Below are 17242 nucleotides of genomic sequence, written 5' to 3'. Positions count from 1 at the left end.
CGGGAGAGATGGGAGAGAGAGAGAGATGGGGGGGGAGAGAGAGAGAGAGAGATGGGGGTGATAGAGAAAGAGAGAGATGGGGGGGGGGGAAGAGAAAAATTTATTTTAAAAACTTAAAAAACTTCTTTTAAAAAAATTAGAAACTAGTGAGGTATCAAACATAAGCTCCTTAGTCTGGGGTGAAAGCCTCTGCTACACAATTCATCACAGACCATCCTGACATGACTTGTGCTTGTAATCTCCTGCAATAATTCTCTTCTGCTCACCTGATTCCACTTATGAAGTAATGCTTGGACAAAAAATCAAATTGCTGGAGAAACTCTGGCAACATCTGTGGGGAGAAAGCGTTCTTACTGCCAGTCTTGCTGAATTTCTCCAGCAATTTCCATTTTTGTTTCAGGCTTCCAGCAGCGAAGCTCTTTGGTTTACTTTAAACCTTGAACACTGTGTTGAGGATATTGTTTACAGACAGCAGCTGGCTTCCATACTAAAAACAATGCTCAAACATTTCCAGGGTTCGAAAGAGAAAGAAAAAGGAAAGAAACTGCCTGATACTTGCTGCCAATTAAGTTGGCTGACATAACAGATGCTGCCATTCAAAGTAACTCACTGCTCACAAAAGCAGGCAGACTTTACAGTGAGTTTCAGCAATTTCAATCCATCAGAGCTGACTCAGTGATTAGCACTCTTAGTTCTACAGGCAGATGGTTGGGGGTCAAATTCTACTTCAAAAGTCTTAAAACTAAAACTGTCACTCCAATGTAGTACTGAGGGACTGTGACACTGCCAAAGGTCTCATCCAGAGCATGAGATGTTAAACCGCGGCTTCACAAGTAAGCTTAAAAGTTCCTAAGCCAGTACTTCAAAGAAGGTGAGGGAAATTCTCCTCAGCGCCATGGACAATTATTAGTCTTAACTACATCACTGCTAAAAAAAACAAGAGTGAAGACTGTTTATGGGAGCCTGGCGTTTTTTCAACTTTTCAACGGCGATTACACTTCAATATGCGTAAAACATTTCGAGGAAGGCCAAGGTCACAAAATGGCTTTATAAGTGCAAGTCTTTCTTCTTTTGTTTTGTTTTATTGTCCTAGATTACAAGTGCTTTGGAAGGATACTTGCAATGACAGAATGCATGAAGTATTTCACATGACAGAGCTGGACTTTGTAACAGAGACGATTCCTTAGCAAGTACACAATACTCCATTCCGTCACTCATTGTCAACCCTCTCACCGTTGCGAACAGCTCAATATTTCTATTTACTTCTATTATTTTAATTAACAGAAGTCCATAACTCACCCCCGTCCTCATCGTCTGCATTCTCTTCAATGAGTCCACTCCGAGTTGGGAGCGTTAATCCAGCCAGCAGGGACTTCAGCAGAGCCATCTCTGGATATTCCCGTGAAAGGTAACTGTACCAAATGTCAAAACAAAATGCTTGACTTTGAAAAAGATTTTGTGTCTTAGTTGGTCGGGTGGGGTTTTGGGAATGGGACAGGTTGGAGAAGGGAGACAGATATCCTCCAAAGACTTTTATTTTTAAAAGACAATTTCTAGTCTGCCCCAGGACACCCATTGACGACTAAGTACAACTGACCCAAGGCAGCTCCAAACTGATTATTGCTAAACAAAGGCCGATCAGTGTTTGACACATAATCGTGCAAGGCACAGCAGGTTAATGGGAAATCATAGTCATGGACTTGTTTTGCATCAACATCAGGTAAATGAAGGGACAAGTCACTGCCTTGGCAAAGAATCTTGTGAATTTCTTGTAGCGTGTTGCAACATTTGAAAGACACTATTGAAATGCAAGTCATCCTTTACAAGAGCACCATAACATGTCTTTAAAAAAAAAGCCAATTTCTGACTAAATCTGAGTAATCATTTACTCTGTCTATAGATGAGGGGACTGGGCCATCAGACACTCAGTCCCTGGTTGGCCTACTTGACTTGCATGCTTGATGATTGTGGATAAAAATTTGGTCACGCAAGTATTATTGCCAGCTAGATCTAGTTATCGCTCAACATACAAACACATGCCATCGCATCACAGTTAGGAATCACAATCAACCATTCAAAACATTCTGTCCCAAATTCAGCTATTCCTATTGTTAACCTCTTCTTTCAATGCATTCCCACTTCAGGGCCTAGGTGTGAAACAAAGACAACCTTTATCGTGGGCGGCACGGTGGCACAGTGGTTAGCACTGCTGCTTCACAGCGCCAGAGACCCGGGTTCAATTCCCGCCTCAGGCGACTGACTGTGTGGAGTTTGCACGTTCTCCCCGTGTCTGCGTGTGTTTCCTCCGGGTGCTCCGGTTTCCTCCCACCATCCAATGATGTGCAGGGTCAGGTGAATTGGCCATACTAAATTGCCCGTAGTGTTAGGTAAGGGGTAAATGTAGGGGTATGGGTGGGTTTCGCTTCGGCGGGTCGGTGTGGACTTGTTGGGTCGAAGGGCCTGTTTCCACACTGTAATGTAATCTAATCTAATCTAATCTTTATCATTGGATACAGCCTTTGCAAGAATTTGATTTTTCTTAAAAGGTTTACTAAAGGAAATTCAGAAATTTTATTTCAATCTCTCCAATCATTTCTAATCTGGGACAGCATCCTAAACAAAGGCCTGTCCAATCAATACTGGCTCAATCACTCAGCAGTATAGTGAATGAACGGGTCATAACCCCCAACTCATCACCCAATTGTTTTCAGATGGCTAACTTAGTTCTGGAGGACTATCACCATTCCACTCCCAGGAACCTCCGTCACTCAGACCTTTTAGCCTCAGAAGTTCTTGGCTAGGTCTCAAGGCCATGCTAAGTTGCTAAGGGTCCCAATTCAATCTTCTTCCTGTTTAAATGGCCAAATCTGGAGTGCCATCCCCCATCCCACTTGGCTGAGCCTGGCAAGCCACCTTTTCTGCTGTTGCCACCATCATTCCCTGCTCAAGCAAACAGCTGCCCCTTCCCTACTCTGATCCAAAGTCAAACATGTGGCTATGACAAGTGACGGAATGCAGGCTTGAACATTACATTCCACGTTTACACACACTGAGATGGAGTGAAAAAGAGATGTGATTTCACAATCATGCTGGGTATCCAATTTGGAAATGGGTCATCCAGAAATTGTGGAGAAGTTGAAATACAACCCACTTGACCATTCACACACACAAACATTTTAGGAGGGGCTCAGGAGAGGAGAGGTACTTTAGATTACAACCTTCCTTTCCCACTACCACTACCATCTAGAAGGACAAGGGCATTACCCCCAAGATCCCTTCCAAGTCACTCACCAATCAGACTTGGAGATATATCCCTGGTCCTTCACAGTCACTGGGTCAAACTCTTGGAATTCCCTCCCCAAAAGCATTTTGGGTCCATTTATAGCACATGGACCGCAGTGCTTCAAGGTGGCAGCTCACACCACCTTATAATAGGCAACAGGGGCCTGGCAATAAATGTTGGCCCAGCCCATGAATGAATAAAAACAAAAAGGTCTCACTAAATGGTGCGTTCTTTCTTAATCCCTCTGTCCTATTACTCAATTTTTAATAAACAAACAAAATACTCACTGGAGCACATCTGAATGTTTCTGAAGGAATGGGACTGCTGCTGCTGCATTGTAGGTTATAAACTTGTGAATAAAATGCACGCATTTATTGATGAAAGAAGCAATGAACCTGGAGTACTTCCCGTAATTCTGCAAGAAAAAAGTATTCAAAATTATCCAAAGATAGTCAGTGTTTTGATTCTCAGCCATGATACATATTCTCCACACCCACCCACCCCCACCCCCCAACACCGAGCAATGCACGTAGCCCTCCAATTACATATTTAATTCCACAGCTGTCAGCCACTTTCTGGCATTGTTAGGTATTCAGATCTAAACTGCGGTTATCTATGACTTCAGTCATAGTTAACTGCTTATTACTGCAGCCTAGCTAGATTCCTTCTTCAGCAGCCACATATATATTTTGTCAGGAATTGCCCAAACAGTGACCAAAAATCCTGTTCTGATCTCTTCTCCCTAAACCGGAGTGCAAAGGTCTGTTGCAGCACATTCTGTAACACTGTGCTGACTCAAGTCTGCTAATTTAGGGCAATCCTGAGATTGAATTTATGGTCCTCAGGGTGTGTACTGCTAAATTACTGATTGGATAAACTGGATGCACCATTGACGAAGCTTTGTTCAGCTTTATTGCTAGAGCAAATACACTTTTGTTGTACAACTTTCAACGTTTAGATGTATATATATATTTTGAAATGGAAAGAACTCAGGATTAAAATAAAGCACTTTTTAAAAAATTTACTTTGAATTTTCAGGAGTTTCTTGTATCTCTCTCAGTGACTTGGTGACGAGTCTTGTCTGATAACAATGCCCAGTGAACATACGAACAAGGAAGAGAGACCATTCAGTCCTCGGGCTTGTTCTACCATTTAATTTCAGCATGGCTAATCTGAATGTAACCTCAGATTCACTTTACTGTCTACCCCGATAACCTTTCACCTCAATTTCCAAGAATCTATCCAACTCTGCCTTAAAAATATTCACAGACTCTGCCTCCAATGCGTTTAAAGGAAGAGAGTTCCAAAGACCCATAATTTTCTAAGATAAAACAATTTCCTGTCATCTCTGTTTTAAATTAGCGAACAGCGACTCCTTATTCTAGACTTTTCGTTAAGACTTCCCTCTCCACATGTATTCTGTCAAGACTCTCAGAGTTTTATGCAAAGCAGCACACAGCATTATACTATATGATAGGTGCTATATAAATGCATATCTTTATTGTAATAGCAGCAGTAGTATGAGGTGCCTTGTTTGCTGCTGGGCTCATTCCACCTCCCAGAGGTTCAGTTATTGAAGTTATTTCCTCAAAGTTTCAAGATTAAGAGTGTTCTAAGTGAAGGCTTACAATAACTGAAGTTTAGAAAGGAAAGTATTTATTTTTGGGAGGCATTGAATCCAGAAAGAGGAGGCATTACTTTAAATTAGAGTGAGGCAGTTCAGGAGTGATGTCAGGAGGCACTTGTACACACAAAAGATGGTGGATAAATGGAACTCAAAGCTGAGACTGTAAAGTCAATTTAAAATTTAAAACTGGAGACTGGAAGACTTTGGTTAGGCAAGGCTTTTGAGAATTACAGAATCAAGGCACGTAGATGGAGTTAAGATACTGATTGATCTTAATGAACGGTGCAACAAAATGACTTTGATGGAATGGCCTCTGAATGGACTTCTTATATTCCAGCTGGGTTTCCACTGACCTGCAGGAGTAATATGAAGGAGAGAAGGCAGTCCTGCATCGCCCCCTGGTGTTCACTCTGAAATAAATACGGCTGCAACAATTCCAGGATCCCCAGAACATGCAGGAAGAAGATCAAATGGTTCTGCTGTCGAAACTCCTGAAAATTCAAATGAACTCGTCCATGTAACAGGGCAGCAATCATTGGCAAGTGTCTGAAAAGTAAAACAAAACAAATACCAAAAGATTGCTCAGCACAAACACTCATGGGTAAGGTTTTAGTACATGCAATTCAGCTAAAAGTTAAATGCATTGGAACAAGAGTAGACTATTCAGCCCAGAGGCCCTTCCACCATTTAATTAGATCATGACTGATCTGTGCCTCAATCCCATATACTCACCATTACTCCATATCCCTTAAAACCTTTACCCATCAAAAATCTAAAGATCCCAGTCAATGCAACAAACTGGAAATGTTTGGCTTTGTTATTATGTCTCTTCATTTGTCCCAGCTAGGCCAAATTGCTATCTGTTTTAACAATGAAATCCTAGCTAGTGGGAGTCTAACAGAGATAGATGCTACAGCAGCGCCATGATCAATGTATATGGATCTTGTTTGGAATTGTGTGGTTGATTTGAGGGACAGGAATAAAGCACCAGTAGCAGAAGACTAAGAGCATAATAGATCTGTCATTACCCAAGGTACATTTGTTCACCTACCTAGTCTATTGTTACAGAGGTAGCTCAGAGAAGGAATGATTGCATTGGTGCTGAGTATAGACAAGAAATGTTGAGAGAGTGACAGTCAGAGTTTAGAGGTGAAACAGATCAAGAGCAAGTTAGCCATGCATTAGATATTTTGGCAAAACAAAATTGAGTTCTTTAATCATTATAATAAAAAGGATCCTTTAAAAGTGAAATATTAATACCGAAGCAATAAAACCGGATGTGCCACTGCCAACTTTCTGCAGGCCATGTTGGCATCAGCCATACGATTCTCCGATGTTTTCGAGTCATTGGTGTCCGCGAGCAGCGTCAGTAACCGATGGACGAGTGCATCCAGCTTGAAAAGAAAGAAACATGCTTGTAAAAGCTGCTCAAGCAGAACGCCTTCGATATCCAGAAACCAACCTCAGGGTCCTCATGGTCACAGCATCAGTCAGCAGCAACCAGCTGAACCGCAGGAAACTATATTTGAACCTAGGGCAGTTAAGCACTGCTGTTGTCTGTCAGGATAGCAGATATAATAGACTAAAAATCAGTTTAACCTGAAGATAATCCTATTATATAAAGATAATATAAGATGCAATATGATGCTCACACACTCAGAACAGTAGTTAAGAAGGCAGTATGTTATGCGGAGCATTACATTCAATAATTTGCAACAGTTGCATTAACATGCTGTTATCACAGTGCTCTACAGTAAATGAGCATTTCTTACAAAACTTGTTAATGATGGACTTACTCCGTACAAAGCGCTCCCTCTAGTAATTTTTAAAAATTATACACTCTTTAAAGACCAGTAGCTTATGGATATCTGAAAAATGCTCAGATCAGTTCAGATCTGACTTAAATTGAAAGAGTGATGGCAACAGTTTCAACAATTAAAAGGAAACTAAGTACAGAGGAACCTCGATTATCCGAACGAGTGGGCGGGCAGTATTTCATTCGGATAACTGATTATTCAGTTAAGTAATTCAATGCCTCTCCTCTTGGGCTCGGAGTTTTCTGAAGTTTCTTTTCTCCTCGCTCTGCCTGCTTTGCTCCCCCTCTCTGTCTCAGGGATTGTTTCTGAGCAGAGACACACTTGTGTGTAAGGGACGTGCAGCATTGCTGAAGCCTCCCACTTCCACCACCCCCTCTCCCATCCCATCAGTTCAATGGGATTGACACAGCAAGCACTTTGCTAAGTCCGCTCCCTGTCCAGGAGACTAGGCAGCAGTACACCGCGTGTAAATCCCCATCCGCCACCCAACCCTGTCTGACCAGGCTGCCCCGCTACCCCCATCCTCCCCCTCCGACCCAGCCGCCCCGCCACCTCCCCCCATCCCCCCTGACCCAGCTCCCCCGCCACCACCCCCCACACCACAGCAGCCAGACTGGACACACACACACCTTTTTGACAAGTTCAACCTTTGCCCTGTACAGGACAATGTTGGAATGATTATCTGGGGAAGGGAGGTTTAGGGTACACCCCTGTGAAGAACTCCTGGGAAAGTGTGGGGGAACAGAGAGAGAGGGTGGGCGGTCAATCATTTGGAGATGGTGCCTGGGCTCGGCAGCATTTCAGTAAGCCGAGTTCATTTTTATTCATTGTTAGCAAAAGGTGCGATCAGTGTTGGAAACACGTCTTTGATGTAATGTTTCTATCAGGACCTCGAGATCTTCTTCAGATAATCCGAAACTCGGATAATTGATATTCAGATAATTGAGGTTCCTCTGTATATCTGAAGCTGAAATCTTTGCAGGACTAAGGAGAAAGAAATGAGGCTGAACTACTTGGACAGCTCTTTCAGAACTGAGACAGGCAACCTTGACTCAGTAGTCTCCTGTTTTGTATGATTCGATGAAACCCTCACCACAGTGACACTGACGCTACGTAGTGCCTGAGGAGGACAGTGTTGCTGAAGACATTCATACCTTGCAGGTACTTCCTTCAGTGGTGCCATCGCTGGTGAGCACAGACTCTGGGAGACTGACATGGCGGATAACCTCTGGAACTTGGAAGTATATTTGAAGAAGCAGATTCTGACAACGCTTTCCCATCACACTGCTGTAAAAAGACAGAACAATATAGTTCAGCAATTGTATATGCAGAAGAATCCTGGACATGAACAGACAGCATTTTCAATCTACATTAGCCACAGAAATAATAGAAAGGAACCATCTCATTTTGCACTGGAAATTCCAGAGTCCCAAAGACACACCATGTTACTTCAGCTGGGAAAGTAAATACTTGGAATACAAATCTAAAGGATGTATCCCATTCATTTCGATGAAGATATCTCCTTATTCTTGGATTCTAAAAGAGGATCTTTGGCTAGCCAACATTTATTGCCCATTCCTAACTGCACAGAGAGCAAGTGAGAGTCAACCACATTGTTTTGGGTGTGGAGTCACATGTAGGCCAGACCAAATTAGGATGGTAGATTTCACTCCATTAGTAGACCAGCTAGGTTTTTTTCCTGATAATCAGCAATGGTTTCATTGCCATCATTTGATTCTTTCTTGCAGATTTTTTTTATTGAATTCAAATTCCATCAGCTGCCATGGCAGGTGTCCAGAATATTAGCCGAGCTGCTGGATTAACAGTCCAGCGATGACACCACAAGGCCATCGCCTCTCGTTCACTGAACCAGAATCGGTAACTCTGCTTTCTCTCCAAAGATGCCGCCAAACTGGCTGAGTTTTTCCAGTAATTTCCGTTTTTGCTTTAGATTTTCATCATTTGCAGCTCTTTGATTTTGTTTGAAGGAAGTATTAGTATCGATGATCAAGAGTTTCACCAAAGAAATAGATGTAAAGGGTAATACTTTGTACTTTCATTTTAAAGTTTCAGGATTTAGAGATTTTGAAATGAGCCAAGTTTGTCACGGTTTGCTCTCAAGCCATCCTTGCTAAACGTGGACACTGAATAGGAACTAGGTAATACTATGATGTCCCATTATTTGGGCAGTACATGCAAAGAGTGACCACATAATTAAGAAGCAGAACATCAATGGTCATAATCTCTGGATCACTATCTGAACCACTTGCAAATTAGCATAAAGGAAATCAGATTAGAGAATGGATATGTTTTTCAAAGACTTGTGTGGAAGGAATACTTTCCAGTTCATGGGACATTAGTACTGGGCAAAGGGACCTGTGGCACGGAGTCTAACCGAGTTGTTTTTCTTGTGAAGTAGAGAGGATTTTAAAATAAATAGATTAGATTAGATTACTCAGTGTGGAAACAGGCCCTTCGGCCCAACAAGTTCACACCGACCCGCCGAAGCGCAACCCACCCAGACCCATTCCCCTATATTTACCCCTTCACCTAACACTACGGGCAATTTAGCATGGCCAATTCACCTAACCTGCATATCTTTGGACGGTGGGAAGAAACTGGAGCACCCGGAGGAAACCCATGCAGACACAGGGAGAATGTGCAAACTCCACACAGACAATTGCCTGAGGCGGGAATTGAACCCAGGTCTCTGGCGCTGTGACCCAAGTTCAGGAAATCAATATTTGGGTAAGAATGAACAATCATCAATAAATCTTTTCCTAGCTTCCTACCCTTTCCAAATGTACTCTTCAACATTTAGGTCCCCATACATATCACCCTGGAGTCAGGTATCTGTAATGGTCATCAGATTGTGGTTATCTATTTGTGCATTGAGTTCATTTGTTTTGTCCCAAATGCTATATGCATTCAGATGGAGTCTTTCTTTCTTTAACATCAAATCTTGTTGATTGATTTGCAACTAGATATTAATTGCTTCCCCCATTCCTTGTTTCTACTCATTAATTAGGGGGTCTGGACAGCTAGTTTGCAATGCAGTGACACCAACCATGTGGATTCAATTCCTACAGCAGCTGAGGTTACCATGAAGGTCTCACCCTCTCCCCTAGCCTGAGGTATGATGACCCTCAGGTTAAACCATCCACGTAGTCTCTCTCCCTCTAATGGAAGAGCAGCAATATGGTCTGAAGGACTACAGCAATCTTACGTTTAATTTTACTCACTGATTTACCATATCTTCCCAAATTTAATCGGAAATTGCTGGAGAAACTCAGCAGATCTGGCAGCATCTATGGAGAGAAAGCAGAGTTAATGTTTCAAGTCCAGTGATCTTCCTTCAGAATAGTTTGTTGTTTTATTTATTATAGTTCCTGAATTTAATCCCTTCTGTTCACTATTTAACACGTGAAGAGTTAACAAAGTATACACTAGTTTTATAGGAAGTGAGTGAATTAATTCCAAAGTGGGTGGAAAGACAAGGAGGATGAAAACTATGAGCTAGTTAGCTTAACCTCCAAGTCATAAGGAAAAGGAAGCAATTATGAAAGAAGTTATAGCAGTGCACTTGGATACGTCCAATGTAATCAGCCAAAGTCAGCATAGTTTTGTGAACTGAAATCGTGTTTAATCAATCTATTGGGAGTTCTTTAAGGAAGTAACTTGTACTATGGACAAAGGGGAGCTGGAGGATGGTACTTAGATTTCCAGAAGACATTTGATACTGTGCCATATCAAAGGTTATTGCAGGAAATACAAGCTCATAGTACAAGAGTAACATATTATCATGGATAGATGACTACTGCATCCGTCACATCCGGTGTGATCTCCTCTACATCGGGGAGAAGGACACCTTCTTGCAGATCATTTCAGAGAACATCTCTGGGACACCCGCACCCACCAACCCCACCGCCCCGTGGCTGAACACTTCAACTCCCTCTCCCACTCAGTCAAGGACATGCAGGTCTTGGGCCGCCTCCACTGCCAAACTGTTACCACCCGAAGCCAGGAGGAGGAATGCCTCAAATTCTGCCTTGGAACTCTGCCCCCCACCTCACCCCCTCCCCTTTATCTCTCAGCCCTCACCACAAGCCTCATTCCTGATGAAGGGCTTATGCCCGAAATGTCAATTCTCCTGCTCCTCAGATGCTGCCTGACCTGCTGTGCTTTGCCAGCACCACAGTCTCAACATGGATAAATGACTGGCTGGCTAATAAGAAGCAGAGAATTAGCATAAGTGGATCATGTTGTCATAGATCTGCACAGCATGGATGCAGACCCTTCGGTCCAACTCTTCCATGCCAACCAGATATCCTAAGTCAATCAATCCCGTTTGCCAGCATTTGGCCCACATCCCTCTATATACTTCCTATTCATATACCCATCCAGATGCCTTTTAAATGTTATAATTGTACCACTTGCTCTGGCAGCTCATTCTATACGGGCACAACCCTTTACATGAAAATGTTGCTCCTCGCGTCTCCTTTAAATCTTTCCTCTCGTGCCTTAAGCCTATGCCCCCATTTCGTTAGTTAACAAACTATAATGAGTATTATAGGGATAAAACAAGGAACTGAAATCTGAAATAAAACCAGAAATTGCTGGAGAAAAAGTAGAGTTAATATTTCTAGTCCAGTGACCCTTCAGAATTGATAGTAGCTAGGAAAAGGTCAGGGGGATGTGTGAAGGAATATGGCAGAGATGGAACATACAGATTGGGAGCGGGAGCGACAGAGCAAGAGTGAGAGCGAGAGTGACTGTGATAATTAGGTAGACAAAGGGATTGATGATACTCTGCCTGGGTGAAAGGGAAGCTGATGATGGAGACCATAAGTGGATGAAACTAGGTTGGCTGTGCTGAAAAGACCTGGGGCGTGGAAGGTAGGTAAAGGACATCGGTGGTATGTTCAGATTCTAAAATTATTGAATTCACTACTGAGTCCCAAAGGCTGAAGGGACCCAGAGCAGAACTTTAGATGCTTTTGCAGGTGGCAGCTAATGATCCTTTGGATGCAGATATTAGTGGGATGAAAAGTGAGGTCTAGGGGGATCCCACCCCCGTTTTGTGGGAGGGAAGAGCACGGGTCAGGGTACAAGTGCCAGAAATGTGTCAGACACGGCTAAGGGCCCTGTCAACCATTGTGGCAGGAAGTCCTCAACTGAGTCTTTCTACAACGCTACAAGATGTTGGTGAGGCTGCACCTCAAGTATTGTGTACAGTTCTGGTACCTGTATTTAAGAAAGGATATACCGGCATTGGAGGAAGTTCAAAAGAGATTCACTAGGCTGATTCCTGGAATGAATGGATTGACCCATCAAGAATGGATAGATAAATTAGGTATTCATTCATTAGTCGAGAGTAGGGTGCTGGAAAAGCACAGCAGGTCAGGTAGCATTTGGGGAGTAGGAGAATTGATGTATCAGGCAAAAGCCCTTCATCAAATGAAGAGCTCTTGCCCGAAACATCGATTCACCTGCTCCTCGGATGCTGCCTGACCTGCTGTGCTTTTCCAGCACCTTAGTCTCAACTCTAATCTGCATCTGCGGTCCTCACTTTCTCCTAATTTATTAATTAGTGTTTGGAAGAACGAGGGGTGATCTTATTGAAACATGTAAGATACTGAGGGGCTCACATGGTAGTTGGTGAAATGATGTTTCCACTACTGGGGACTCTCGAACCAGGGGATACAGTCACAGAATAAGGGGATACTCATTTCAAAATGAGATGTGGCAGAATTTCCTCTCTCAGAAGGAAGTGAATGTTTGGAATTCTTGACTCAGAGAGCTGTGGAGGATCACTGAAATATCGAGGAGTTGAGTACTGTGATGAGTTTGCACGAAAGAGAAGTTGAGGCCTGGGGCAGGTCAACAATAATCTTATATAATGACAGGACTAGTTTGAGGGGACAAGTGTCCTACTCCAATTTCTTATGGGAGAATCTTGAACTAGGGGCCACTGTTGGAAAAATAAGAGATCATGCACTGAAGGCAGAATTTCTTTTCACAGAGGGTCAAGAGTGTTTGGAACTCTCTTCCTTTCTTTATTAAATGGTGGAACAAATTGAAGGGGCCAAATGGCTTTCTTCAGCTCTTTGTATGCACATAAGTGAGGAAGGCATTCAGTGAGAGTCAGCACTGAGCAAGAACGGAATTAAAGCAAACATCTTCTGCAGATCAAATGTTCCTTGCTGTTTAATGCTGAACAGAATCGTGTGCTTAGGACAGGACTGCAGTTTTACAATAATCCACCTTTAGCAGTGAAGCATGATTCACCCAATTCCATTACTATACTAATTTGCATAATCCACCATCAACTCATTAGTTTGATCTTTGTACACTTCTTTTTTCCTGTTAAACCACAATGCAACAAGTCAACTACTTATGGAGTTAAGGATGAGTGCTACCTTGTACCTTTACTTGTCACAAATAAGTGCACTGTATTACACTAGCAACCCTCACCTGCCTCCTAATGCAAGTGTTAAATTTAGAAATAATGAGATATAGCATTCATATTTCCCATACTTATCATTTAAATCCTTTGACTCACTCAGACATGATAATCCTTTGTGAAGTTATGTTTCTTTCAAGCACATAAATTGACAATTCTTCAGAATAAAGTCACATTCAACTTTCAATTAAAATTTTAATTGAACACAACCCCAGAATCTATCTTCACTTGAAACCCCAGTGGTCAAATATTGGGTGGATGTTGATAATTTATTGCCTAATTAAACATTACATTCTGTAGATTAAGATAATGCACATCTCAAATTTGTCACTACTTCAGCTTCTGAGAAATTCATTTGAGGAAACACTTCATGCTGCACAGTTTCTTCCGTCAGTGTGAAGCTGCTTATCTCTTCTATCCCCCTGCAATTTTTGCCCCTTCTCTTTCAAATAGAGATGGCTTGTGCTGGGATACAATCCCCTTGGGTGCCCACAGTTTTCCAGCACGTCACCCTGACAGTCAATTCTCAACTCCCCAGCAGTGGCACTTAGACAACAGTCAGATGATTCTAAGTTCAAACTTCAGTCAACATACATAATCAAGGCTGATACTCCAGTGCAATTCTTCAGGAGTACTGCATTGTCTAATTGTTAAGCCTCTCAACAGGATGTAAATGATGCAAACCTGCTTCTTTGAAAAAAAAAACAGTAAGGGAGTTTGTATTATTCTGGCCAATACTTATCCCTCAACCCAACAGCCCAAAAGAAAAACACATGACCTAGTCATTATCACATTGTTGTTTGTGGGATCTCGTGATCAAATTGGATGCTATATGTCCCATAGTGTGTACACGTTAAAAGAAGTACTTCATTGGCTATAGTACTATGGGACTTGAAAGGTGTTATTTAAGTGCACATTCCCTCTTTTGGCTGTGAGCACAGACTTTGAACAACTTTGGCAAAGCTTGCTGGATAATGAGGCCCATACTACATGAAACACGAAAGAAAAGTGACAAAGAGCCTTTTCTAAAGTAGAGAAGTGTAGTGAGTATACATGAGTGTTGTTGAAACACAGTATTATTGTAAAATCAAAATAGTATATGGACCTTGCACAAACCTTTGTGTCTGTCATACACCGATCAAAGAAAACCCTATTTATTCCCGCAGCACCTTGGAAATGGTTGCACTTGCTTTTAACATGCAGCAATCTACCCAGTTCTGTGCAATCAAATTCTTAAGGGTACTTTCTGATATACATCAGTCTCTCAAAAAAAGAACTGCAGCAAGTCAATGTACTAAATAATACACAGTTCCTGAAATGTACTACAAGATTGGTCATCATGCACAAAACTACCAAACAGTTAACACATGAAACTTGTTTTTACATTTACCTGTCTCCCCATTGTTTGATGCAACTGATCAAATACTCAGTCACTTTCTTGACATTAGCCAAATTGCCATGGCAACTGCTGAGCAGCAAAGGGAGCCGTGACTGGATGAGGGTGCCCGTGACATCCTCAGCAGATTTGTTAGCTTGCGACCCGTTGCAGGTTCTCACTTCGGACTCTGAAAGAATGATATCTACCAGGCTGATGAGCTCCGCCTTCTTCAAGCGCAGGACATACTCCTTGGTGTGTTTCTAAAATGGTAGAGTATACACAGACTCACATCAGGCAATGAAGAGGCAGACAATAATGCAATGTTGGGTGAGCAGCCCAGTTTGTGGGAGCTTGTTGTGTGCACATTTCCAACAGCACAACAGCAACTATATTTCAAACACTCTTCATTTGCTGTAAAGTATTTTCATACAAGTTTAACACAACTTTGTTGCATTTCAATCCTATCCCAACAGAAATTAATGTAAGTGCACTGCTCACACCGTTTGTGGTTTTGTTAACTTGCTTTTAAGTCAGCTTGGCTAAGACAGTCAGTAAGCTACTTGCACAGGCCCTTTGCAAGGCCAGAATAGATTAATGAGGTCAGTGTTCGGTCACAAGCCACAATAGTAAATTTCTATCATTCAATTTGACGACAGTTTTGCACCCCGCTTGTAATAAATTGCAATGTTTCCAAGCAGGTTGAAGGGGTCTGTCTGGATTTTGCTGGTCCATGGTATTAAAGGACATGGAGTTATGAGACAAATCAGCCATGATCTTCCTGTATCATATAACAGGCTTGGTAAGTTTAATTGCCTGCTTCTGCTCCTACGTGCCGCCTTGCAGGATAGTTCTGTTCTTGGTTAGTAGTGTCTGCATTGATTTAGTCGCTCCAGTCTTGCTGTTGGGATTTCAAACTCACCTATAGTGAGAAATGTAATGATTTTGCAAGACATCATATTGCAGAACTGTTTCTAATCAAAAGTCCAAACTCAACTTCTCTCTGCACAGATGCTGTCAGACCTGCTGAGTACTTCCAGCATTTTCGCTTTTTGCATCCACAGGAGATACTTCCAGGGTATAGCCAGCAACAGAAACATAGGAACAATAGACCATTCTGTCTCCCCAGTCTATTCAAATAAACACTGGTTTATCTGCATCTTAACTCTACATTTAACGCCATAGTATAATATCTCATAACCCCTTGGCCTAACAAAAAGAATACTCATCACATTTTGATTAACAGCTTTTGAGGAAAGTGGTCTAGTTTTCTGCTGTCCCTTGTGTAATGAAGTGCACCTTGAGATCATATCTGAACTAGTGAATTCAATTTTAAAGCTAAGAACATTGCATTGACTCGATATAAAGAGCAGAATGTGCTTTTCTACTTCTACTGATTTAATCCAAACCTCTAAAAACAGATCCAAAAATCTCAAAAGTCCCTAACGGATTATGCCACTCGTGAACCAGCGCACTTCTCAAATTCACTGCCACTTGTCTGAAGCAAGCTACTGGTTCTTCTCCCATGTCATCCCATTGTGAATCCTACCTGGGGAGTTCTTTGGTCACGTCCTTGCCAGATCCTTGGAATATGCACACAGGCCGAGAGAAAATCCAGACACGCTGTGGGGTCAAGCCTGGAGTTAAAGGAAAAGAATTGAGACAGTGGTCACTAGAAAGAAAGGAAGTAAAGAAGGGAAGTAGAAAAGAGTGCGAGGAAAACAAATTTTGTGCTAATTGCTCATTTTGACAAATGGTTTCTATTAACAGAGAACGTGCTACGAAATTAAAACAAATGGGGCATGACAGCAGTGTTTTCCCTTTCACAGAAGGAGCGGGAGCAGCGGGGTAAGTGACGAGGACCAGAGGGGCAGCCGGGAAGGAAAGCAGCGAGTATAAATACTCACCCTTCGACGCCAACGGCCATTTTGAGTGCGAGCAGCAGCGGAGGCAAGACGAAGCCGGAACACTGCAGCTAAGGTAAGGCAGTTTTTAAAAAAAAAATTACTTACCGGTAGCGGACAGCGGTGTTTTCCCTTTCACAGAAGGAGCGGGAGCAGCAGGGGGAAGTGACGAGGACCAGAGGGGCAGCCGGGAAGGAAAGCAGTGAGTATAAAAGTGCGCAGGAGAGGAACCCGAGGCACTACTGAGGTCTTATTATTAGGTTAGAGGAGGAGGGCGGGGTACTGAGGTAGTGCCTCCCACCCGCCCTCCTCCTCTAACCTAATATTAAGACCCGTTGTGGTAAGTAGGCAAGTGCTGCATTTTGCTTGTTCTATTCTTTAGACCTAGTTTTTTTTTTACAAAGGTTACTTTTAGAGGGATGGCAGTGAAGGCAGTGCAATGTTCCTCTTGCAACATGTTTGAGGTGAGGGATGCCATGGACGTCCCTGCTGATTACACTTGCAGGAAGTGCACCCATCTCCAGCTCCTCCAAGACCGTGTTAGGGAACTGGAGCTGGAGTTGGATGAACTTAGGATCATTCGAAAGGCAGAGGGGGTCATAGATCGGAGCTTTAGGGAAGTAGTAACTCCAAAGATTGCAGACAGATGGGTGACAGTGAGGGGGACTGGGAGGAAGCAGCCAGTGCAGGGACCCCCGGCGGCCGTTCCCCTCAAGAACAAGTATACCGTTTTGGATACTTGTGGGGGGGATGACTTACCAGGGGTAAGCAAT

The 17242-nt window shown here is 42.6% G+C and overlaps 1 protein-coding gene across 4 annotated transcripts in view; it reads right to left on the bottom strand.

The window, feature by feature from the left end:
- ints1 (integrator complex subunit 1) overlaps positions 1 to 17242 on the bottom strand; it is a 120893-nt gene that overhangs the window by 13447 nt on the left and 90204 nt on the right. For all 4 annotated transcript variants that reach the window (XM_043711842.1, XM_043711841.1, XM_043711839.1 and 1 more), the window contains exons 37-43: positions 16115 to 16202; positions 14581 to 14828; positions 7882 to 8014; positions 6171 to 6304; positions 5264 to 5456; positions 3571 to 3698; positions 1300 to 1412 (exon numbers count right to left, since the gene is read on the bottom strand). In XM_043711842.1, the coding sequence (XP_043567777.1) occupies positions 1300 to 1412; positions 3571 to 3698; positions 5264 to 5456; positions 6171 to 6304; positions 7882 to 8014; positions 14581 to 14828; positions 16115 to 16202 (1037 nt within the window). The remainder of the gene's footprint in view (positions 1 to 1299; positions 1413 to 3570; positions 3699 to 5263; positions 5457 to 6170; positions 6305 to 7881; positions 8015 to 14580; positions 14829 to 16114; positions 16203 to 17242) is intronic.

Source organism: Chiloscyllium plagiosum, chromosome 21, assembly GCF_004010195.1.
Source record: "Chiloscyllium plagiosum isolate BGI_BamShark_2017 chromosome 21, ASM401019v2, whole genome shotgun sequence".
Classification (NCBI taxonomy): domain Eukaryota; kingdom Metazoa; phylum Chordata; class Chondrichthyes; order Orectolobiformes; family Hemiscylliidae; genus Chiloscyllium; species Chiloscyllium plagiosum.
This window is presented reverse-complemented; position numbering and strand designations above follow the sequence as displayed.